The sequence below is a fragment of the Nycticebus coucang genome, chromosome 4 (genome assembly GCF_027406575.1).
Source record: "Nycticebus coucang isolate mNycCou1 chromosome 4, mNycCou1.pri, whole genome shotgun sequence".
NCBI classification, from domain to species: domain Eukaryota; kingdom Metazoa; phylum Chordata; class Mammalia; order Primates; family Lorisidae; genus Nycticebus; species Nycticebus coucang.
In genome coordinates this window covers 130,053,502-130,077,513 of record NC_069783.1, presented here as the reverse complement: position 1 = coordinate 130,077,513, position 24,012 = coordinate 130,053,502, and the positions used below count along the sequence as shown (strand labels likewise).

At 49.0% G+C, this 24,012-nt stretch overlaps 3 protein-coding genes across 6 annotated transcripts in view; 1 reads left to right on the top strand and 2 right to left on the bottom strand.

The window, feature by feature from the left end:
- Positions 1–8,329, bottom strand: part of LOC128583337 (protein HIRA) — a 106,248-nt gene extending 97,919 nt beyond the window's left edge. The window contains exon 1 of one of the 2 annotated variants that reach the window (XM_053587512.1): positions 8,032–8,329. In XM_053587512.1, coding sequence (XP_053443487.1) covers positions 8,032–8,068 — 37 coding nt within the window. In that variant the 5' untranslated portion in view covers positions 8,069–8,329. The remainder of the gene's footprint in view (positions 1–8,031) is intronic. The other variant, XM_053587510.1, reaches the window with a different exon arrangement.
- Positions 8,330–9,049: 720 nt separating this feature from the next.
- Positions 9,050–12,956, top strand: MRPL40 (mitochondrial ribosomal protein L40). Its single transcript, XM_053587524.1, has 4 exons — positions 9,050–9,181; positions 9,527–9,610; positions 11,569–11,727; positions 12,512–12,956. Exons 1-4 carry the CDS (start codon positions 9,108–9,110, stop codon positions 12,834–12,836), a joined length of 642 nt encoding a protein of 213 aa, XP_053443499.1. The 5' UTR covers positions 9,050–9,107; the 3' UTR covers positions 12,837–12,956.
- A 144-nt stretch (positions 12,957–13,100) lies between these two features.
- Positions 13,101–21,789, bottom strand: C4H22orf39 (chromosome 4 C22orf39 homolog). 3 transcript variants are annotated; one of them, XM_053587522.1, is made up of 3 exons: positions 21,708–21,789; positions 21,391–21,558; positions 13,101–18,688 (listed from the first exon to the last, which is right to left on the bottom strand). In XM_053587522.1, the coding sequence occupies exons 1-3, from the start codon at positions 21,729–21,731 to the stop codon at positions 18,563–18,565; spliced, it is 318 nt and encodes a 105-aa protein (XP_053443497.1). In that variant the 5' UTR covers positions 21,732–21,789; the 3' UTR covers positions 13,101–18,562. The 3 variants fall into 3 exon arrangements, with proteins under 3 accessions (XP_053443497.1, XP_053443496.1, XP_053443498.1); XM_053587521.1 differs by having other exon boundaries at positions 13,101–18,107; XM_053587523.1 differs by having other exon boundaries at positions 13,101–16,724.
- Positions 21,790–24,012: the final 2,223 nt, after the last annotated feature.

Genomic DNA, 24,012 nt, shown 5'->3' with positions numbered 1-24,012 from the left:
GTCCCTTCTGTCTGGTCCTCACCACAGGGGCTTTTGCCAGGGCAGCCTCCCTGCGAACTGACCTACTCTATGTTGGTAATGCATCAAGGCAAAAATCTCTCATAGGAACAACAACTTTGGGTCTAAATGGGTTTTCTTTTTGCCAGGGATGTTTTAAAATCATTTACTACCTATTTCATTTTTTCTCCCCTCCCTAAAATGGAAAAGTCCAAAAGATACACGTTGTAAATGAGCTCCTTGGATAAGGGCTTGGGCAGAGTGCTTCTCCCATCACTGAACTCTCCAGGAGATTTGACCAGAAAGTCAGATCTATTAGAAGAGCTAACCAGGATGAGTAAGATGTTTTTTGTAGTAAATCAACAATACCAGCCAAGGGCAGCTGACACCGCAGTCTGCCCATCTACCAGCCACCTCCCACAATCATCAGCTCTCTGTTGACATTTACTGAATGACTACTATTGTTGTGTTAGGCACCATTCTTGGCCTTGGGAAGAGAGAGAGCAAAAGAAAGACAAAGTCTCTACCTTGTAGGAGCTTACTTTCCATTTTCACCTATCTCTAACAGAACTCCAATTTTATTCAAGTACCCACCCCTCCTCCATGTAAGCCTGAAGGCGATGATCACTGGCGCAGGAGAGGGCACCTGATAGAAGTTAGGTTAGGCCAACACAGAAGACTCAAAGTCCAAGGCCGGAGTACAGGCCCTCCCCCCTACTTTTCTCTGAAAGCATTCTCTTAATACTCCACAACCAGAGAACTCTCAAAAACCAAATGCCAGAGGCTTGCCAAGCATACCTCAAGAGAAACCTCCCAGGTTAGAAGCCCCAGGGCACCCAGAATGGCTATAGAAGCAGCCCTAGTCTGATTTCCGAGCCTGAGAGGGCTCCTGGTACCACACTGTACCATGTAGTTCCAAAAGCTGTCCTTCTGAGGAGGATAGCCCTCAATCCCTCAAGCCTTCCAGGACAGATGTGGCCAGCCTTGGTACACAGACCACCATTTGACAAGATAGGAAGACTAAGCCTGGGGACTGGGCTGAAGTCTGGGTGTGATTCCCAGCTGACCCGCTTCGCCCCTTCACATCAAGTATAAAATGGTGGGGGGGTCACCTCATCTCATTTAGCCTCAGTTTTATCAACTTCAAGAACCATATTCCCTCATCTTCCTCTCCTGTCATCCTCCTGGTCACAAGCTGGCTGCTACATGCAGACCTAGTGAAGTCCAGGAGAAGACACTGACCTTTCAAGCATCTCTTCTTATCTAATTCCCTGGGAGCTCCCAGCAGATTCCCCTCCTAGTCTCAACGGGTAGAATGGCATCCCATGGCTGTTCCTCAACAAATTCTTGACACTCACATACATACTAGTTTAGGGTTGTTAAGATCTTAGGGCAGATACCTGGAAAAACTGGGGTTCTGCTGGCAAGGAAGAGGGCAGGCAACCCTGCAACATCTGTAACACTCCTTATTTAAAAACGTGGACACTGTCAACAGCCCACTCACCTCTCTAGGTGTTGTTGCTGACTGTGGCATTGCATTCTGGTCCCCAAGACTCATTCCGGACCTCTGCTCCACATGCTAGAGACCAGACTGCCTAGAGAAGCAGACCCGTCTAGCAACCCTTGGTGGAAGGGAGGAGCAAGGCAGACACAGAGCATCCTCTCCCCACACTGCAGACCCTCGAAAGCCATACTGGCAGCAGATCTCCCACTTGGCCTCAGGGATTAAAACCAGAAGCCCAGAGGTCCCTCCCAAGGGATCATGTAACTCTGACTCTGATCAAAAAGTGAAAACATCTTTTCAACCACTTCTCAGATTAAAACAAATGTTTAGGGTCAGGTGTGGTGGCTCATGCCCATAATCCTAGCACTCTGGGAAGCCTAGGTGGGTGGATTACTTGAGCTCAGAAGTTTGAGACCAGCCTGAGCAAGAGCAAGACCCAATCTCTACTGAAAATAGAAAAACTAGTCTTGGCACCTGTAGCTCAGTGAGTAGGGTGCTGGCCACAGACACTGAAGCTGGAGGGTTTGAGCCCAACCCAGGCCTACTAAACAACAATAACAATTGCAACCAAAAAATAGCCAGGTGTTGTGGTGGGTGCCGACAGTCCCAGCTACTTGGGAGACTGAGGGAAGAGAATCACTTAAGCTCAAGAGTTTGAGATTGCTGTGAACTGTGACACCACAGCAGTCTACCAAGGGTGATATAGTGAGACTGTTTAAAAAAAATAAATAAGTAAATAAATAAAATAGAAAAACTAGCTGGGCATTGTGGTGGGTACCTATAGTCCCAGCTACTTAGGCTGAGGCAAGAGGATCACTTAAGCCCAAGAGTTTGAGGTTGCTGTGAACTACGATGACATGGCACTCTACCCAGAGTGACAGAGTAAGACTCTGTCTCAAAAAATAAATAAGGCTTGGCCCCTGTAGCTCAAGCAGCTAAGGCACCAGCCACATACAGCAGAGCTGGCAGTTTCAAATCCAGCCCTGGCCTGCCAAACAATGACAACTACAACCAAAAAATACCCGGGTGTTGTGGTGGGTGCCTATAGTCCCAGCTACTTGGGAGGCTGAGGCAAGATAATCGCTTAAGCCCAGGAGTTGGAGGTTGCTGTGAGGTGTGACGCTGCAGCACTTTACCCAGGGCGATACCTTGAGGCTCTGTCTCAAAATAAATAAATAAATAAAACAAAACAAGTATTTAAGAAGATACCATTGCCTAGCCCTCACCCACACTCTCCAGTCACCTGCCCATCATAGCGCGTCGCATTAATCCCACCTGTACCTTGTCTTCAGTGTCTCCCCGCTCTTTCTTACCTCTACTACCCATGACCTCCCTGCCTCCCCTCCATCAACATCTCACCAAGACTTAGAAACTGCAAGGGCCTTCCTAAGACACAGGTTGAGTGTTTCATTCAGCTTCCTTGGAACCCTCAATGTTTACCTTCCCTAACCCTGGGGAAGGAAGTTCAAGCTTCCAGCAAGGTGTTCAAGGCCTTGCCTCCAGTCCCACTCTCTTTCCCTCCAAGTTCAGCTTCACTTCTCACAGCTCTGTCTACTCCCTCTCTTTTTATTTTATTTATTTATTTATTTTTGAGACACAGCCTCAAGCTGTCACCCTGGTTAAAGTGCCGTGGCAGCTCACAGCAACCTCCACCTCCTGGGCTCAAGTGATTCTCCTACCTCCGCCTCCCAAGTAGCTGGGACTACAGGTACCTGCCACAATGCCCAGCGATTTTTTGGTTGCAGCTGTCATTGTTGTTTGGCACACCCGGGCTGGATTTGAACCCACCAACTCTGGTGTATGTGGCTGGCGCCTTAGCCGCTTGAGCCACAGGCCCCGAGCCCAGCTCTGTCTTCTCTTAAATGCTCTCACCCTCTAGGCCTTTGCCCCCGAAGGTCCCGTGAGCTGCAGCACCTTCTCTGCCATCACAATTCCAGCCTCAACAAGGCTCAGCCCAAGGACACATCCACAAACCAGACTCTGCTGAAGAGGAGCCCCCTCCTCCCTGGGGCTATCATAACGCACTCCTGTAGCTCCTGTTTTCATCTGCCCTGCATTCTAGAATATGGTTTGTACGTCTGTATATCTCACCTTCCACATAGCCTCTTATACACAGGGACAGCCTCATTTACGTCTATATCCCTACAGAACTTCTCACCAGAAAAGTCCAAAATTTGGTGCATAAATTAGTGAAAAATCCACAAGTATTATCCAAAATCTTGCCAAATTTTCTTCTGAGTCCTTTTCAGACATATTCTGGTCATTTTCCTAAATCAACCTATTATCTGCAAGTGTAAGTCAGGGAGGCAACGATGGAGAGAGAGTGCATTTCTGGAGCTCTCAGAAGGAGCAGGTGAGGCATGTGTTACTGGCTTCATTGAACAGATTAGGACAAGAGACAGGAAAAACCTTCCATGTCACAAAGACTCCAGAAGAAGACTAGCTAGTACAAGAAGAAAGGCAAGATTCTTATCTTCCAGAAGCTTATAACCTAATTGCAACAATTGTAATTGCAAGGCTGAGACAAGTACACAAAGACTCTCTTATCAGAGCAGGGTTTCCCACCCCTGTCCCTAAGACTCTGGGGCTGGGTAATCCTGGGTGGGGGGCGCCCTGGACGCTGGGGGACCTGCAGCAGCAGGCCTGTCCTCTATCCACTAGATGCCAGTGGCACTACCCATCAGATGTGAAAATCAAACATGTCTCCAGATACTTTGAGAACCACTAATCTACAACCACCAGCAAGTTTATCTCACAACCACTGCAATCATATAATCTCGCCATTAGGATCCCCTCCTGGCCAATTTTCAGACAAAGGTCTGCAGTCCCCTGTGGCAGTGTGCCAGACTGTACCACGCCTACTCCCACTTCATCACTGTGCCACTCAGTATGCATTTCCTCTTCAATCTGACTTACTCATTCTTCATGCTGATGTCTCAGTATCACGTCCTAAAATACTTTTTGGAATGAGACAGGGTAGGGGGAAAAATAATCCAATCATGGGACAGGAGAAAATGGAACATATACCATAAACCAATGTGCCAGTTAACTGGCAAATTATCCCATTATTGAAAAATTGCCTTTTTATAAAATTGTACCTTTTTATAGCACTAATTGTTAAAGTGTGAAGCAGAGGCCAAAAGAGGATGAGTGCTCTTTCCGTCCTATAGCCCTCTCAGTTAGAATGGGCTGCCCATTTCAGAAAAAACTCTCAGGAGCAAAGGCCAACGGATGGGAAGAGCCACAAATCGCAATGATTTTTATAAACATACAAACTACATTTTTCTACCAACTTTAAAAAGTAAAAACCTGGTTGCTTTCACTTTCTGACCAATACACAATCTTAATCTAATTTATAGATAAAGCTTATTTTGGACAAGCCTAAAACAGAGTAAGGAATACTATGTACAAAAACACAAAGTAAAATGTGTGTGTGTTAGAACAGTGCCTGACACACTTAAGATATTACATATCTTAAGATATTCTTTGATATTTGGTCGCAGAAAGAAATGGAAGAGATGAGTCTTTATATAATTTTACTAAGACCCAGAAGCAGAGTCACAAGCACCAAGTGATTAATAAGTGATGGAGTTCTGAACCCAGTCTAATCCCACATTCAAGGCTCATTTCACTTCCATGTTACAACTTCAAGATTTATTAACTTACTGATAACCTTAGACCAGTGCTTCTCAACTGGAGGTGGTTTTGGCTACCACTGCACATTGGCAATGTCTGGAGATATTTTTAGTTGTCACACCTGAGTGGCAATTGTGAGGGCTACTGGCATCAAGTAGGTAGAGACTGATGATACTGCTAAACATCCTACAACACAGAGACAGTTTCCACAACAATTATATGGTCCAAAATGACAACAGTGCTGAGGTTGAGAAACTCTACCTTAGAGGTTCCTCTATTATCAGCCAAAAAAAGCTGAGAACCAAAGTATGGCGGCACTTCAACAGATACCTCTCCTTCTGCTTAAACTCCCGTATTCTATTTGCCCTCTCCATCCTGTCTCAATGGTCCCCTGCCACCCCTGGGGAAATGTCGAGCTCTCTGCTCAGCCCTCTTTAAGCTCTCAAACAACAGAAAAAGTATATTCTGTCAGGTGTGTGGCTCACTTAGGCATCACTTGATCCCAAGAGTTGAGTCCAGCCTGGACAACAAAGCAAAACATCATGTCTTAAAAACAAAAGTATGTTCATGCTGCATAATAAAACAAGAGGCATGAATACAAAGTGAGGAAGCTGGGCCAGGCACAGTGGCTCATGCCTGTAATCCTAGCACTCTGGTAGGCTGAGGCAGGAGGACTGCTTGAGGTCAGGAGTTTGAGGCAAAGTGAGGCAGCCAGGAAATGCAGTGATACTCTCACCAAAGCACCATGGCTTTTTTTTTCCACACAGAACAAGTGCAATTTCACTGGCCACTACGTGCCATTCAGGCTTCTGGCTGAGCAGCCTCCGGCCCCAGCACTTCCTGATATTCAATAGTCTTTAAAAGCCAGGTCAGTAGTGATTTGGACCCGCATCATTTCCTCCAGGATAGTGGTAATTTACTTGACAGGTCTCCTGAACACTCCATGAGACCAAAGTTGATTTTATAAGATTTTAGAAGGAAGAAAATTTGATAAAGAACAAGTTTAAAAGAAGGTAAATCTCAATGTCTTTTGTTATTATCTCCTACATTTCTAAAGCACTTTGTGTCTACATTCCTAATTGAACACCACAAGCGCAGTGTGAAGTGAGCAGAGCAGATATTATCATGCTGCATTCTAGAGATGCGTACAGGACCACACCAAGAGGCCCTGGGCCACTGCTCCGTCTGGCTGGTAATTTGGTTGTTGACCTGGGAGTAGTCTCTCACTCATTTGTACCTAAGTAATTACTAAAAGGTCTTGACTTATTTATGTTTACACAGCATATAACTTTTATCCTACAAAGGAACTTATCAAAAGGGAAAAAATTACACGACGAAAAGTTGAAGAGAGACTGGAGGTAAGTGGGCTACACACACAAACTGATTCAGGCAAAGCATCTTCGTTCCTTCAGACCTTCACTTACACAGCAAACTAGTCCCTAATAAAATTTTTCCTTTACTGATCACAAAGCATAGTAATTCACAGTTACAACTTTTGCTCAGTTCTCCAGGGAAAGATCTGCATGCTACACATCAGGAAATGCTCTTGGAGATCAATGGGAGAAATGAAACTAAAAACTCAAAGCTTTTGCTTTCATGAACAGTAACCTAGTTGCATTTTTGTAAATTATTGAAACCTAAAGCACTTTACAATCTCTAGGAAGCACTACAAATACCCACTACATGGAAGGTGTTGCTGCTCAGTGTGGTGGGGAACAGAGGGGAGTGAGGCAGTCTCTGTCCTGGGGTACATGGAAAGTGCCCTCATAACTTCCTTACCAGAAAAAGCAGAGAGACAGAGGTGCAGCAAACTAGTGAGGGAACATGGCATGAACGGTTTCAAAAAGAAAAGGTGACCTCACCTGAGCCTTAAAACAAAGGAAAGATGTCAAGCAAAAAGGTGAAAGGGGAGAGAGATGAAAGGAGAACAGAAAGAGAGGTTCAGTTTGCTTGCAGTAGTAGAGAACATCCTCCAATCAAGTTCAAAACTAAAAAGCTACCTGTAGAAAAAATGTAAAAGCATCTATTCTTGCTCTAAGAGAAAGCTGTAGCTCCCTCTAGTCACACTGCAAAGTAGAAATGCGGAACAAGACAGCATGAGGGTGACTCCTTGCCTGTGAGTAGTCAAGAAATTGGTGGGACTCGGGGCCACAGGCCCTGGGCTAGATGGAGAAGCCTCGCTGGCATGATTCCTATGCTTCGCTGCTGTCAGCAGAGGCTTGGGAGGCAGGGTGGGCAGGCTCTCGCTCCATCTCCGTAGGGGCAACGACCAACTCTGGCAGCAGTTCTGCCAACAAGGCAGGACTATGACAAAACTGCTGGTTACCACCGGCTTCTCCGTACCGGAGTCAAGTCTCAACCAGGATGAACTCTGGGGCGACAGCCGCAGAGCTGAAGCAGCCCTCTCCCGAAGCGCACCTGCACCCCATCTGCCCCAGCTCTGCACTAGTTCCCCGAGTGGGGGCACTGTCATCGGATCCACAGGGGCCGTAACACTGTCTCCTGCGGATCTTCGCTCCGTAAAGGCCACGCGGGGGGTCCCGTCCCAGCCTCACACTCCGGACCAGGCGGACGAGCGGCACGAGCTGGCCGGCGCCAAGGCCAGCTCCGGGAGCCAGGCCTGGGCCCCGCCGCGGACCACAGGTGGGCGGTGGAGGGCGCGACGCCAGTGCCCGGGGCGAAGGCAGCCTGCGCTGGAGCCAGCCCGGAGCACGTGCGGGGCTCGCCGGCCTCCCGACGCCGAGGACAAAGTCCGCTCCCGCCGGCCCCCGGCTCGGGCACCCGGCGCCGGGCTTCGGGGGCGAGGGGAGCAGGGCCTGCGCGCGGCCCCGACGCGACCCGGGACCCCGACCTGACCGCGGGCGCGGCCTCCCGCGACCCCGGTGCGCACTCACCATTGTGGTTGACCCAGGTCGGCTTCAGGAGCTTCATTGTTCGGCCGCCGCCGCTGCCGCCGGACTGAGGCGAGAGCCGCGTCCCTCAGCTCGCCCGGGCCATGGAGCCACCGCCGCTGCTTCCGCTCGCGCCGCCCGCCCTCCAGCTGCCGCCCGCCCCGCGCCCTCAGCGCCGCCGCGCCATCGCCGTCCCGCGCCCTCCGCCGCCGCCACAGCCGCCCCCCGCGCTCGGCCGCCGCCGCCACCACCACAGCCGCATCCCCTGCGCCGCTCCTCCTCCGGCGGCTCCCGGGCAACGCCGGAAGTCACGGCGCGCACCTGCCAAATCGCCCCGGCGGGAAACCGCTCCCTACGCGGACGGGGCCGCCCGCGCCCCTTGGCTGGCAGCGCAGGGCGGGCGGCCGGGACGGCAACTGGCTCGCGTGGCAGCCACAGCCAGCGGCGCCGTCCGCAAAGCCAGGCGGCCTGTCACAACTCTATCTCGCTGCTTCTGAATCCGACTTATTAACTAGCGTCATCATTCGTCAGCACGCACTATTGGGATCCCCCGAGCGCCAGGCTCTTCGCCGGCGCTAGGATGCAGCCATTGGCGGGCGGGCCGCCTCGGGATCGAACGAATGCTGGGAACGAGCCAGGCCCGGGGGGTGGTGCGAAGCGGGCGAATTTATTGGAAGACTGGGGCCGTTTTCACAGACGTGGACACTTGGATGTGGAGGAGCAGAAGGACGCCCCCTCGTCCACTCTAGCTGCACTGCGAGCCTCAAGCCCTCGCGAGGGCCGCGGACGACCAACCAGCTAGCGACTGGTTGGCGGGGCTGTGCCCACTGCAGAGGCGGGTTCGCCGCGCCGCGCCGGGCGGAGGCGGAAGGGAGGATCCGGAGCCGCCGGAGGTGCAAAGCCCGCGGGGCGGGCAGGCGGGCGGGGCGGGACGCCCGGGGCGGGGCTGCTTTGGGGGTGGAGCCAGCGCGACCCAGGTCTCCGCGGCCGGAACGCGGAAACGTGGGGCGGCACGCTGGTCGGACCTCGGCGTGGGACACCGCGGCCGGACGGTCGAGGAGTGTGCGCCCGGAAGCGGCATGTTTGCAGCCGGTAGGGCCATGGCTGCTGTGACGCTGCGAGCTTCTGCGCGCGCCCTGTGTCCCCCAAGCCGGTGAGTGCAGACGGTGGGTGGGCTGTGGGGTGTCTCTGGCGTGTGCGGGGGTTCCGCAGTGGCCGTGTAGGGCCTTACCTGCGCTTTCTTCCCGCCTACCCTTCCACGGATATCTCAGGGACGAGCCAGTTCATTGTGACTCCTTATGGATGAAAATCCGAGGACCTTGGCGAGCAGAGACTTGCTCTATGGTGTGAACGGGAGATTTTGAAAAGCTTCCCACGTTCACTTTGCTGTCACATTAAATACTTACAGGTGCCCTGGGTTTGGGAGCACTGTCGTTTTCTCTTTTCCTGTGAAGGTGTGGAGAAATCAGGTATTTATACATACTCTTGCATTTTTCAGGCTTCAAGGAAATTGGCAGATGCAGATTAGAGACAGCCACCAGCGAGCTTCATTGTTGTCCTTCTGGAAACTCATTCCCATGAGGTAAAAGTCAACTTCAGGCCTGACCTCTTTTCAGTGTCAAGGACATACGACCCCCAACCCCTGTGCATGCGACAGCAACAAAGCAAGACTACTGGACGATTGCAAAATTAGCCTACAAAGTTTTGCAGAATTTAGGCAGATACTTTTCTGTCTTTTCAACATTCTTTATACTATATATATATATATTTTTTTTTTTTCTTTTTTAGACATTCTCATGTTGCCCAGGTTAGAATGCCATGGCATCATCTTAGCTCACAGCAACCTCAAACACCTGGGTTCAAGCGATCCTCCTGCCTCAGCCTCCGGAATAGCTGGTGCCATAGGGGGCTCACCACCATGCCCAGCTAATTTTTCTATTTTTGGTAGAGATGGGGGTCTTTTTTTTTTTTTTTAATTTCAAAAAGGTTTCTTAAAAGCAAGTTTTAAGTATTTGTATCTTTAAATATGTCTGTAACAATTCTCTGCTTCAGCAAGTCCTTGAGAAATGTTGGTTAAAGAAGTGACTTCTATAGTTAATTTTCCATGAGGGTATACTATGTGCCAGGCATAGTTTTAAGTTCCTTCCACATGTAAATTATTTTGCCTCCATATAACCCTAGGAGGTAGTGACTTCTATCTTCCCTGCTTTAGACAGGGGAAAACAGGGGCAGAGTGGTTAAGAAAGTCACCCAGTAAGTAGCACTGGGGCGGGGAGGGTCAGGTGGTCCAGCTCCATGACATCGTGTAGCCTCTTGTGATCTGATCTCATTGAAGGAGCACCCCCACACACACACTCCTTAGAGAGGGGGGTCTTGCTCTTGTTCAACCTAGTTTTGATCTCCTGAGCTCAAGTGATCCTCCCACTTGGGTCTCCTAGAGTGCTAGGATTACAGGCATGAGTCACCCTACTGGGCCTCTGTACCATATATTGTACCATATACATTAAATACAAAAGTAGTTGAAATAAATACTAGCTTTGAAGGAATTCTTGTATTTTAAAGAACATAGCTTAAATTTCTGTTTTTTCTTACTCTTCCTCTTCCCTGCCCATTCTGATGTCCTAGAGGGGGTGGGGAAGGTGCAAAGATTAAAGGTATCTGGCACTCTGAATGCTTTCTAGGGAGTTGATTCAGTCTCTTGCTGCTAGAGTATTTGATTATTCTTACTAGTAAATTACTGCTATAGAAAATGTCTTCCTAAAAGTAAGTCATATTTTTTTGCCAAAGCTCTAGGCTAGGGGCATTTATTAAGAAATTCCCAAAAGTTCGGGCGGCGCCTGTGGCTCAGTGAGTAGGGCGCCAGCCCCATATGCCGAGGGTGGCGGGTTCAAACCCAGCCCCGGCCAAACTGCAACCAAAAAAAAAAAAATAGCCGGGCGTTGTGGCGGGCGCCTGTAGTCCCAGCTGCTCGGGAGGCTGAGGCAAGAGAATCACGTAAGCCCAAGAGTTAAGAGGTTGCTGTGAGCCGTGTGACGCCACGGCACTCTACCCGAGGGCGGTACAGTGAGACTCTGTCTCTACCAAAAAAAAAAAAAAGAAATTCCCAAAAGTTAATTTGGACATTCCAGTCATTTTTATTACACTGTCTCTATTAGTCTTACTCAAAGCATTTCTGTAAAGCACAAATCCATTTAAAATGTGAGTGGAGAACTTCTAATCTGTGAGTTTGGTTTTTTTACTTATCAGTGCAATCCCAGTTGCAGTCCCAGTCCCTATTCACACCTGAATCCAACACTAAAGATTAACGCTTTTCCTTTATACCCTGATGCCCCACAATGGTTTTGCACCCCTCCTTGTAGTTGACCATAACCACATGGTACTCATTGTACTCTGGGGTAGAACCCACTTCCTACCGTGAGTCCATGGGGTCAGGTCCATGCGCAGCTCCTTTCCCCAGTGCACAGCTCAGTACAAGCGTGAGGCACTTCACCTATTATGGTTCTCAGGACACTCATAAGACTGTTTGCTTTATCTGTTAAGAGCAGAACCGCTTCGAAAGAAGAAGAAGGTAGATCCTAAAAAAGAACAAGCTGTAAAGGACCGTTTGAAAAGGAGGATCCGAAAACTGGAGAAGGCCAGCCAGGAACTGATTCCCATTGAAGATTTCATCACCCCTGTGAAGTTCTTGGATAAAGCAAGGTGAGGGTCCTCTTCTAGGGTTGTCCACGGGTCACAGCTGTGATGGGAGCCAGTCAGGAGGTGTGGGTTGACTTAGCCCCTACCCGAGTCCTTTCTCCTTGGAGTTGGAGAAACATTCTTGGGTGGTACTCTTGAGTGTCTGAAGGTGGGAAAGAAACTTAAGACAACTGGTAAATATGGGCCATGTGCTTAAGTAAGTTTGGATTAGCACCAATCTGGAGTTCATATTGCCCTTTTGCATGAAGAGTCTTGACTGTTTCTCATGATTTGGGCCTTGGGTCTACCCTGACAGTAGAAACCCTGGGCCTCTTGCTTTATTTTGCAAAGTTCTCCTAGTTGGCATGTATTGGGATTGTGCAGAGTTAGTGGCTCCTGTTGCCTTGTAAAGATTGTGTACCGTTTATAAAGCGGCACCTTGCTATGCTCCTGGGACCTCCAAGGCTGATACAGGCTCTTGACTTCCAGAGATAGTGGTGATCATTTTAATAACACTATTTAACTCTCCTCCTCCAAAGGCCCTTCTCATAAAAGATTGTGGTCTTTGCCTGGGGCATAGCAAGTGCTACCGTGGTCTCCTTAGACCATCTGTCCTCCTCCTTATAGAAAGCAGACGACCTCGGTTCCCAGCATCAGTTGCAGCTGCTGTCACATTCACCATTCCATTCCTTACTTGTGTTGTTCTTCCCTGTGCCGTGTCAGTGCCTGGCAGTGGGGATGCTTCCCTGCCGGCAAGGTCAGCTTCCCTCCCTCCCAGCTTCACACATCTGCACTTGTGTGTTTGCAGACAGCGGCCCCAGGTGGAGCTCTCCTTTGAGGAGAGTGAGCGGAGAGCTCTGCTTCTGAAGAGGTGGTCCCTGTACAAGCAGCGGGAGCATGAGATGGAGAGGGACACCATCAGGGCCATGCTGGAGGCCCAGCAGGAAGCTCTGCAGGAGCTGCAGCTGGAGTCCCCAGTGCTCTACACTGAGGCTACTAAGCGGGACCCCAGCCTCTTCCCCTTTGAGATGAAAGGGCCAGATTACACACCACCAGTCTCTAACTACCAGCCCCCTGAGGGCAGGTACAATGACATCACCAAGGTGTATACACAGGTAGCGTTCAAGAGATAGAGTTGCAGGCAGCTGTCCTCAGAACACACTGCTCCTGAGAACCAGAATGACCAGGGTTCAAGACTGCTTTCCACAGAATCAGGCATGCTGTTAATAAATATATGTAAGCTTAATCAAAAATTTCTCTTTGTCTTGTGTTGGAATCAAAATTAATTCATAGGGGTGAGAGATGCGGCCCCTCTGCCAGGTCAGGGAAGCGAGTGACAAAAACATCAACCACCACACTCAGGTGGGAAAAATTATGAGTAAAAAGTGCTTGGTGAGACCACCAGCAGGAGAGACAGAGTAACCCAGAGGAGCGGAAGTGAGGATGTGCAGGGTTCTGTAAGCTGGGACGTGTGCAGAGAGAACCATGCCTTCCCCGTGGGACAGAGGAGCTACATCTGGATTTTAACCTGCTGGGGAAGCTGACGAGAGAGGGGAAAGCAAGAGACACACTAGTGACAGAGCCGCTGTGTCCCCAGCAGAGTATGCCACCTGGCTGGGGCACAGAGCCCTTACTCAAGGGCCTACTCTGGGAAGGTCAATGCATTAGTCGGCTCAGCCTTAAAAAAACAAAATTTACTTCCTCACCCTTATAGAAGCTAAAACTCCCATGATGGAGGTTGTGGCAGGTTTGGTTTCTTCTAAGATCTTCCCTTTGTCTTCACATGGTCATCTCTAAGTCTCTGTCCTAATTTTGTATTAGGGCATGAGGTATATTGGAGACTACACTAAAGACCTCATTTTAAGTTAGTTATCTTTTTGAGGGCCCTCCCTCCAACAACAGTCGCATTTTGAGTTACTGGGGACTAGGACTTCCACATAGAAATTTTGAGGGGACACAATTCAGCACATAACCATTAAGGTCCTTTGTACAATTAGTTGCCATTTTTCCTAGTATCAAAACCTCGGAAAGACTTTGGTTTTTTAGCTACTTTAGTGCAGGTAAACCAAGAAGACTATTCACTTGAAGAAGATAGTTTTCTTAATGTGTGATTCGTTTTTCCCAATTTTAAAAACCGTGGCAAAATAAGCCTAAAATTTTACATCTTAACCATTTCTCACTGTTCAGTATATACATATTGTTGTATAATTACCACCGTTCTTACATCTCTATCTCCAAAACTCTTCACTGCAAAACTGAAACCTTGTACCCATTAAATAACTCCCTACTTCCTTTCCCTGAGTCACTGGCACCCCGGTCAGTACTTCCCGTTTCTATGATTCTGACTCCCCTTAAACATCACAATTGAGTGGAATCATGCAATGTTTGTCTTTTTGTGACTGGTTTATTCCTGTGAGCATAACATCCTCAAGGTTCATCAGTATTGTAGCTTGTGTCAGAATTTCCTTCCTTTTTAAGGCTGAAGTGATATCCCATTGTATGGATGTACCATACTTTGCTTATCCATTCATCTACCAATAGATACTTAGGTTGCTTCCACATTTTAGCTACTGTGAATAAATGCTGCTATGAATGTGGGTGTAAAGGTATCTTTTTGAGACTCTGCTTTGTTTTAGGTATTTACCTGAAAGTGGTGTTGCTGGATCATACAGTGATTCTATTTTTAATTTTTGTAGGAACTGCCATATTTTCCACGACAGCTGTACCATTGTATTCCTAGCAGAAGTGCACAAGAGTTTTAATTCATATCTTCACCCACACTTGCTGCTTCCTAGGGTTTTTTGATAGTAGCCATCCTAATGGGTATGAGGTGAGTGAGGTCTATGGTAGTTTTGAGTTTCATTTTGCTGATGATCACTAATGACAAGCATCTTTTCATGTGCTTGTTGGCCATATGTGTATGTTTTTTGGAGAAGCATTTATTTAAGTCCTTTGCCCTCTTTTGAACTGTGTGGTTTTTTCCCCCCTCAGTTTTACTTCTCTGTATATTCTATGATCCCTCATAAGGTACATAGTTTGCAATTATTTCCTCCTATCCCATGAGGTTGCTTTCTTATTCTGTTGATAGTGTCTTTTGATGTGAAACTGTCTACATTTTAAATTTTCTTAAAGTCTAAGTTGTTTTTTCTTTTAACATCAGTGACTTTGGTGCTGTATTTAAGAAATCACTGCTAAATCCAATGTTGTAAAGCTTTTCCCCTGTGTTTTAGTCTAAGAATTTTATGTCTTATATTTAAATGTTTGATCCATTTTGAGTTAATTTTTGTATATGACATCTGATAAGGGTTCAGCTTCATTGTTTTGCATGCAGATATCCAGGTTTGGAAGTGTCAACCATTTACTGAAACACTATCTTTCCTCATTAATTGTTTTTTGCCTCTATGTCAAAATGTGACCATATATGCAGGGGGTTATTTCTGGACTCTCTATTCTATTCTCTGGGGTTCACTTTCGTTTGTTTTTAGTGCTAGGGTCTCACTGTCACCCAGGCTAGGGTGCAACAGCATAATCAGTTCACTGCAGCCTCGAGCTCCTGGGCTCAAGTGATCCTCCTGCCTCAGCCTTCCCAGTTTCTGGGTTTGACTACAGGCACAAGCCACCACACCCAGCTCAGATCATGATAAAACTATTGCCTACGGATTCTAATCCCTTGGCTCTACTTAAGACAATGCTGAATCCAAGTACTTCCTACAACCACAGTGCTGCCTGAGGTCCAAGCCATCCTCACCTTTTCCCTTTTCTGCTTCAGTAGCCAACTGATGTGTTCACACTGGGCATGGCAACTCCAGCCCCTTCACGGTGCAGCAGCCAAAAGTCTCTTATAGAATGCAAGTCAGATAATCACTCCGACAATTAGACCCAGAGCCCTGATCACAGCTTCCAGCACCCCTGGTCCTGTCAACTTGCGGGGTTGATTCCCTCGGCCTGTGTGTGCCCCTTTCTCTGCCTAGCAGGACTCAAGCCTTCTCATCCAGATCTGGGCTCAGATATTGAGGCCTTGCCCACTTCCCTGCCAAAGGCGGGTGCCTAGCACAGATGCATGATAGCAGTGCGTCTTAAAGCAGGAGGCATGTCATCCAAGAGGTTGCATCATCAATTCAGTGGGTCGGGGCCAGCATTGGTTAGTTTTTTTTAACTTTATTTTCAAGTAATTACAGATTCATAGGAGGTTGCATAGCAGCTTGTCCAGAGAGGTCCTGCATGGCCCAGGACCTGCGCCGGTGCCAGCACCATACACCCCACAGTACACTGTACAAGGTGTATTCCGTTTCCCCGGTACTATCTGCACTTGTTTACGCGTCTGGCTCTATAAGTGTGTAAATCATCTGTGTATCCCTGTGAACCTACTAGTTAGGTTCTGTAGTTTGTTTTCACCACCACAAGATTCCCTTGTGTGACCACCTCCCCATCCCTGGCTCCTGGCCACCATTAATCTGTTTTCCATTCACTGACACTGCATTAAGGTAATCATGCTACATGTATCCTTTAAAGACTGGCTTTATAAACTCAGCAGGGTTTCCTTGAGTTTCTTCCCAGTTGCTGCATAACAGTTTATTGGGAATGGCAGTGTATCACACACAGCACACAGAAGTGTTGTTTGGTGAAGCTTCTTTCAGTGATAATATGCCACATAATAGTATGTACCAAATTATAATGTAAAGCATTTGTTACTATGGGTATTTGTCCAAAACGTTTGAAAAACATTGCTCTTATGACTGTATTCATTTTCTTCATAACACTTACTGTTTTAGATTCATATTTGATGTTTAATTTCTGTGTCTTTCTCCCAAATTTTAATACAACAAAAATTCTTTGAAGGCAACTTGTCTGTTTTAAAACGTGATCCAAGACCCCAAACCCTGTCCAGCATGTGGAGGGCACTCTGATATGAAGGAACGAGCACAGGAAGGAATCGGGAACATCCTTTCCATCATCTATCGGCATGGAGCTTGTTCAGTAGCAAAGGCAGCAGGCAAAGTACAACAGAGGCACTGCGGGACCTGAGTGTTCAGATAGCAAAAGCAGAAAGCCTAATAGAGCACACAGTGAGCAGATGACAGGGAGCACAGCTGCACCCAGGGAAAGGTACCAAGGACTGAGATGGCAACTGGTTACCCAGCTGTCCCTGCCCTCCCCAGCTCCACCCTAGGAACCCAGGAACAGCTACTGCAACCCCATGCATTGCATGCAGACTGCAAATTCAGGTGCCCCTTTCCTGTGAGAACACTATAGGAGATCTCTAGCAGCCTCCCTCTTTCCCAACTGGCCAGAATGCTCATTAAACCAGCCACAGCCAGGCTGAAGACACATTAGTCGGCTTAGCTATGTAAAGCTTCCCCCAGGGATGGGGGAACCCTGGCTCCTCTTTAGACTCTCCTCTGAGCTGGATCCTGTGAGCACCCCACCCTGTTCACAGGTACACATGCAGACACAAGCAGGGGCTCTTTGGGAAAACAGAGAAGAGACATATAAGAGGGGAAATATTCTTTAATGTGTGCCCTTCTGAAGTGATTATCTTGCCCCAAAGAATGAATTTTTTTTTAAAGACAGTCTCACTATGTTGCCCTGGGTAGAGTGCTATGGCATCACAACTCACAGCAACTTCAAACTCTTGGGCTTAAGCGATTCTCTTGCCTCAGCCTCCCAAGTAGCTGGGACTACAGGTGCCCACCACAATGCCCAGCTATTTTTGGTTGTAGTTGTTTGGCAGGCCCAGGCTGGATTTGAACCCGCCAGCTCTGGTGTATCTAGCTGGTGCCCACCCACTGAGCTACAGGCGCCAAGCCCAAAGAATGAATTATTAATAAAAGATGTTTGATGTACTGCCTGAGCAAGAAGCGTTGCTGGCCTCAGCAAGGCTAGCCTGCAGCATCTCACAGTAGGACTGCAGCAACAGGACTCAAACCATTTATCAGTAACAAGGAGATCTCTGTAAGAACAAGTCTTTTTGATGGTTCATATACACGTAACATTTTTAAAACATCTACAAGAGAATAAGCTTACAAAATTCCGGTACTGCCCAAGCACAACACTGTTGGATGTGAAATCTAACAAACATGTTATTTTATTTTCAGCTTCTATTTGGAATCAAACGTGTGAAATGGCTTTGACATACTAACAATCAGGGCAAATTCTGAGGGAAGAGTCCTAAATTCCACATGTCTTGGCTTGGATGTCTTAAGATTCCACAAATCTTTATTCTGTGAAGTTCTGCATGTTTTTTCCTTTTCTCTCTGTGCATGAGAGTGCGTTTCCCACGTGGGAGCCTTGCAGGTGAAAAGCATTAGTGCAGGAGCTCTGGCTGCTTGCATGGCTGCTTGCCTGCATCCGCAGTGGGATGGGTGAGAGGGACGGAGCAGAGTGTGAGCTCCACACCTTGGAAGCTGGGGGCCACAGCACACAGGGGTCAGTAACCTCAGAATAAGGAAAGGCATCCATAGCGCACATCTGTCTAGCTATCTCATTCCGACACACCTACATGTCCACACAGGTCAGGGCTCCCCTTCCAGAGTCAGAGGATCCTGGACCTCAGGACTGCCACCTCCTGGTGCTGCCATGCCCAGCCTGACTGCTGCTCTGATGTGCCTGCCAAAACATGTGGCTCCCTGGAAGCTCTGGAGTGGCCACAGTTATCTTCCAGAGCAACCAGTGTCAGGACACCCTGCACGCAATGAGGGCGGGCAAGCAGGGCTGGCGATGTCTTGCTGCATGTTGCAAGCCAGGGGAGAGCTTACAGGGACCCAGGAGGCCATTTGGGCTCATTAATCATTCTCAGGACTACAACAGCTCCCCCTGAAAAAGACCTGAGGAAGCTGCACAGGGCAGGGCTGTTTCTCATTCATTCATCCTTCTCCTGTGGCAGAGGGAGGTGCCAGTCTTCAGGGGGGTGCTCCCTCAGGGCCCATACCAGGGTGTGCTTCTGTGCAGCCAGGACTCGTGCCCGCTCGCTCTCACAGAGGGATCGCTGTGCACATGAGATTCTGGTCACTTCCCATCTCAGCGCTGGCATCAGAGCTCCTCACCACCCTCCCAAAATACCAAGGACAGACAGGCCCATACATGTGCACCACTCCGCAGCTCAGCAGTTTCCACCCAACACGAGTGTACCTTGGCGACTGTTCCACATTACACATACAGATCTGGATCATTCTTACAAGCTACTGTGAAAAACTACAGTATATTAATAGATCATCGTGATTTGAGGGACTTTAAAATATCTTCTCCTGGGCCTCAGGGCTTGATGGCTTTGGTTGACCCACTCAGTCTGGGGCAGGTTCACCTGCTGGAACTAAAGCTGGGGCACTCAGAGGAAAGAACAGGAGTCTTAACTTTTTTTTTTTTAATAGAGACAGAGTTTCACTTTATCACCCTTAGTAGAATGCCATGGCATCACAGCTCACAGCAACCTCCAACTCCTGGGTTTAGGCGATTCTCTTGCCTCAGCCTCCCAAGTAGCTGGGACTACAGGCGCCTGCCACAATGCCTGGCTATTTTTTTTGTTGCAATTTGGCCGGGGCTGGGTTTGAACCCACCACCCTCGGTATATGGGGCCGGCACCCTACTCACTGAGCCACAGGCACCACCCGAGTCTTTTTATGCTCAAATTTTAGAGCTGTCATAAGTTTCCCTAAAGCTGGAACGATTTTCTGCTGGTCTGCTTCCTGCTGTTTTCACTAAACAATATGCTATAGGCACCTTTCCACCTTTCCATTCTCCTGCAGGTTACCATCTATTCTTTTTAATGGCTATGCAGTACTCTACTGTGTCAAAAAGCTATTTGGTCAAATGTCTATTAGGGAAATTTAGGTTGCTTTCAGTTTTTGCACTATCATAAACAAAATGAACATCCTGAACTTTTAACTGTGCACTGTTTATCCCGTCATTTCCCCAGGATAAACTTCCAGAAGTATAACTTGGGGGCTAAAACATACGTATTTGACGTTTAGAATGCCTGACACTCCCACTAACACTACGCAAGTCCCCTACATTCTCCAAACCCCTATCAAGACTTCTCATTTTCTGCTGGGCAAAAAGTACTCTTACTTTCATTTTAACTTATATACCTGGCCTTTGGGTTTTTTTAATGAATTGTTTCTCTGTGCCTGCTGCCTATTTTTCTACATGGAAACCATTACCACTTTTCTTACAGCTATATAAGAGCTCTTTAAATACATATGTGTACATGCATAGGTGATTGATCTCTGGCCACAGAGGATGCAAGCTTTGTCTCTCTTTTTTATTTTATTTTTTTGAGACAGAATTTCACTTTATCACCCTCAGTAGAGTGCCGTGGCGTCACACCTCACAGCAACCTCCAGCTCCTGGGCTTTGGCGATTCTCTTGCCTCAGCCTCCTGAGTAGCACCCTCCAACCTGGGACTACAGGCGCCCACCACAACGCCCGGCTATTTTTTGTTACAGTTTGGCGGGGGCCGGGTTGGAACCCGCCACCCTCGGTATATGAAGCCGGAGCCCTACCCACTGAGCCACAGGCGCTGCCCTCTCTCTCTCTCTTTTTGTAGAGACAGAGTCTCACTTTATCACCCTCGGTGTCACAGCTCACAGCAAACTCCAACTCCTGGGCTTAGGTGATTCTCTTGCCTCAACCTCCCATGTAGCTGGGACTACAGGCGCCCACCACAACGCCGGGCTATTTTTTGTTGCAATTTGGCCGGGGACGGGTTTGAACCGGCCACACTCGGTATATGGGGCCGGCGCCCTACCCACTGAGCCACAGGCGCCTCCCCACTCCCCTCTTTTTTTTTTTTTTTAACTGTTACTTATTCTAGACTTGTCATCATTTTCTTTTCTACAGAAGTTTGGTTTCCACATCACTGTGCGTTTCAGAATCGCTGCGTTCTAGCCGGGCGTTGTGGCGGGCGCCTGTGGTCCCAGCTGCTTGGGAGGCTGAGGCAGGAGAATTGCGTAAGCCCAAGAGTTGGAGGTTGCTGTGAGCCGTGTGACGCCACGGCACTCTACCCGAGGGCGGTACAGTGAGACTCTGTCTCTACAAAAAAAAAGAAAAAGAAACAGAATCGCTGCGTTCATTAGCAATGAGGAAGCCTTGGCCATTGGACAGTCTTTTTGGCTGGTAGTCCCTGTGAACGCTGCACCTTCAGGCAGGCTTCTCCCCAACTCCCCTCCCACAATGGCTCTAGCAGCGGCTCTGTTGGCTCTGTTCTCATTACTCGTGTATCCCCAAAAGCACCCAACGTGATAAACACCCGCTGGGTGAATGCACAAGCAGAACCAGCTCCTTCCTGGTCTCTCTGCCCCTTAGAAAATACTCTCCACATCCTAACAAACACACTCATCTTTTCAAGACATCTATTAAATTTTGCTCCCCAGTACACTGTTAGGCCAAACTCTAAACTTTACATCAAGGCCCGCCAGGTCCCTAAATGCCTCTCCAACCCCATGCCCTAACCCTCTACAGCCCAGATTCCCTCCGCTCCAGGCACCTGTCGGCCTTCCTCCCTCTCCATTCACCCCACATCTCTTCGCTAGTCTCCTTCGTTGCCCTCAGCAGCGTCTGAAAATCCTGCAGACATACTAATTGTGCTATTTCTCAAAAGAAAGGAAGCACAAGGAGAGGAGGGACCCCGGCAACCCTCCTCCACACAGTCGGGGAGCAGGGCTGCCGGCGCGGGGAACCCTCCCGGCGCACCTGGGCCTCGGCGCTGCGGCGCTCCTCCCAGTCGCGGCAGCTGGCCAGGTCGCGCCGCCACTGTTCGCAGCGCGGCCGCTCGCCGTGGACGTAGTAGTGGTGCAGGAAGTGCCTGGCGCTGCGGCAGAGCTTCCACTCCGCATGGTAGGCCTCGCAGGGGCGCGGCGGCTGCGGCGAGAAGCAGCGCCTCAGAGGGGCCCGGCGGCCGCGCCCCACGCTCCAGCCCTGTCCTGCACCCTCTCCCAGGGAGGGCCCAGTTAACACGGCCGCTTGGTCCCACCCGACTGTTTCGAGTTCCCGGCGCCTGCCTTACTCACCTGCCAGCTGCGCCCGTCAGCCATGTCTAGGCTACCCGACTGCCTAACCCGCCCCCTCTGCTCTCCAGCCAATGAGGACTCAAGAAAGGCGGCACGTCATGATTGATGGACAGAAGAACTATGAACTGAGATACTCCAATCTTCGCGCGCCCCGCCCCCCGTTTGAGAAGCGCCAATCAGCGTGACGTCGGGGCCTGTCGGCCAACAGCAGCCAGGGCGTTGCCTGGCGCGGAGCGGGCGTGGTTACCTACAGCGGCTGCGGTGCCCGCGCGCTGCGGGCGTCCTGGGCAGCAGCAGTATTAGCCAGCTGACTGGAAAAACCGCATGATTCCGGCCAGTTCAATAGCTTTGCTACTTTCTCAAATCTCAGATACGGTTCATTTCCGCGGCCTGGCAGGACTGCGGCCTTACAGGTCTCGCCTGAATGTCCACGCACGGCCGAGGTGAACTCACAGAGTAACCCGGGCTGGTTGGGCCTGACTTGTGTATTTGGGACACGAGCGGCCTAGGGCGGGGGATGACCAACCTGGGGAACCCGGACTTGCAGTGGAGGCTGAGAAAGCCCGTCCCCAGGACAGCCGTAGGTGGGTCAAAAGCATGGAGGCACTCCACGTGGGGTGGGTGCACGTGCGCGAGCGCCGCGTGTCCGGTGAGGTTCTATTCTGCGGGTGTGGGAAACATGGAACCTTTATAAACAGGAGAGATGTGCAACGGGCAGTCTAAGGGCAGGCTGCTAGATCTACAGAAATGTAATGCCTGGCCGTACCTCCAGGTGGTCTCCAACTTCTCTGAATCGAGTCATCTGCTGGGAGTCTCTTACAATGCAGTTGCTGTCAGGAATGACGCTGGGTCAGAATGCTGCAGTTTTACCAGGGGTCCCGCCATCGTGGTTGGCTCAACCAAGGACACTGAGAGGAAGGCGACAGGCCTGGGTGCAGCAGGAATGACCAGGACCATTGCTCCAGTTGACCCCACCCCCACAACAGTGGAGTCCATCCTGGCCTAGGCAGGGGAGTGTGCCTCCAGCAAAGGACCAGTTGTTGTTTCACTGCATACAGAGGAGGCGTTGCTTAGGGAGACAAAAGCCCAAGACCAACACCTAATGTAACATTCTTCATTATGTATTCAATGACAACTTATTAACCAATGTGGTCTTGCAGCTGGAAGCTGTCTACCTAAGGAGGGCTTCTACCTCTGCTGAGATCTGCGTGGAGTCCGACAGTCACCACAGCATTTAGCCTTCCAAAACCATGTGTGTTGCCAGTGATGGTTTGTGCCACCGGCTCAGCCTTCAACCTCATGACTCTCAGCACTCTTCATTGAGGACATGTTGGCAAACCCTGGGACCATCAACCTGCAGAAGGCATCCTCGTGTCTTCTGTTGAGAGAAGCCCTGATAAGAGTGAGAGCCCTCTGCCTACAAGCAGGGTGAGCTTGTAGGTGGGGGTACCTGCTGGGCCTTGTTTCTGCCTACGTTCTCCAGGAGATGCCAGAGAAGAGCTGTACTCTAACAGCAAGACAGGGTGAGGACACCTGCAAGATGGTCTCTTTTCCGTTCCTGGTCAATGGCCCAACCTCCAATCCGTGTTACCACCTGATCAAACATTTAGAGGCAATCCATGTTTTAGTCATTGCCTGTTTTTATTTGAAATTCTTGATTTAGAATTATTTGCAATGAACAAATTTAAAATAATTGGATTAGCATGTCAAAAGATCTCACGTTATAGAAAATGAAGACCTGAGATCAAATTAATATTAATCAAAAACAACAACAGGCCAGCAGAACCTAGGATGATCAATAAATTAAAATTAAGAGTGCGTGTAAGGAAGAAGTTAAAAGAACGTATCTTTAGCATTTATTCATTCTAACCTTAACATTGTGTTTCTCCCTGGGGTTGTTTTCCCATAGAACAGGTTTATAGGGAGTCAGTTACTTCCCTATGAAATAAAAAGTGTAAACTGGTTCAGATCAGGTTCTTCTGAGGAGTGGTGCTGTTGAAAAATTATGTAAACTAAAAATAGAAACACCCTTTCTCAAATACTTAAATTGCAGCCAAAGTAGTGAGACAGCCACTATTTATAGAGTGCCTATCTACTTAAACCATTCTTTTCTAGGCCAAACAATGCCTACCCCATTGACCTGGGAAGAGAAGGGCTAAGTGAAGAAAGACTACCTCAAGTCAAACAGGCAGTGCCCTCCACTGATTCTGTTAGGAGTTAGGGGACTCCCTCTGAGGCAGTGGGAGCTTCCTCCAGCTGAAAGCGTGAAGTGGCGAGGAGGTGGCTGCCTGCAGGACCTTAGAGC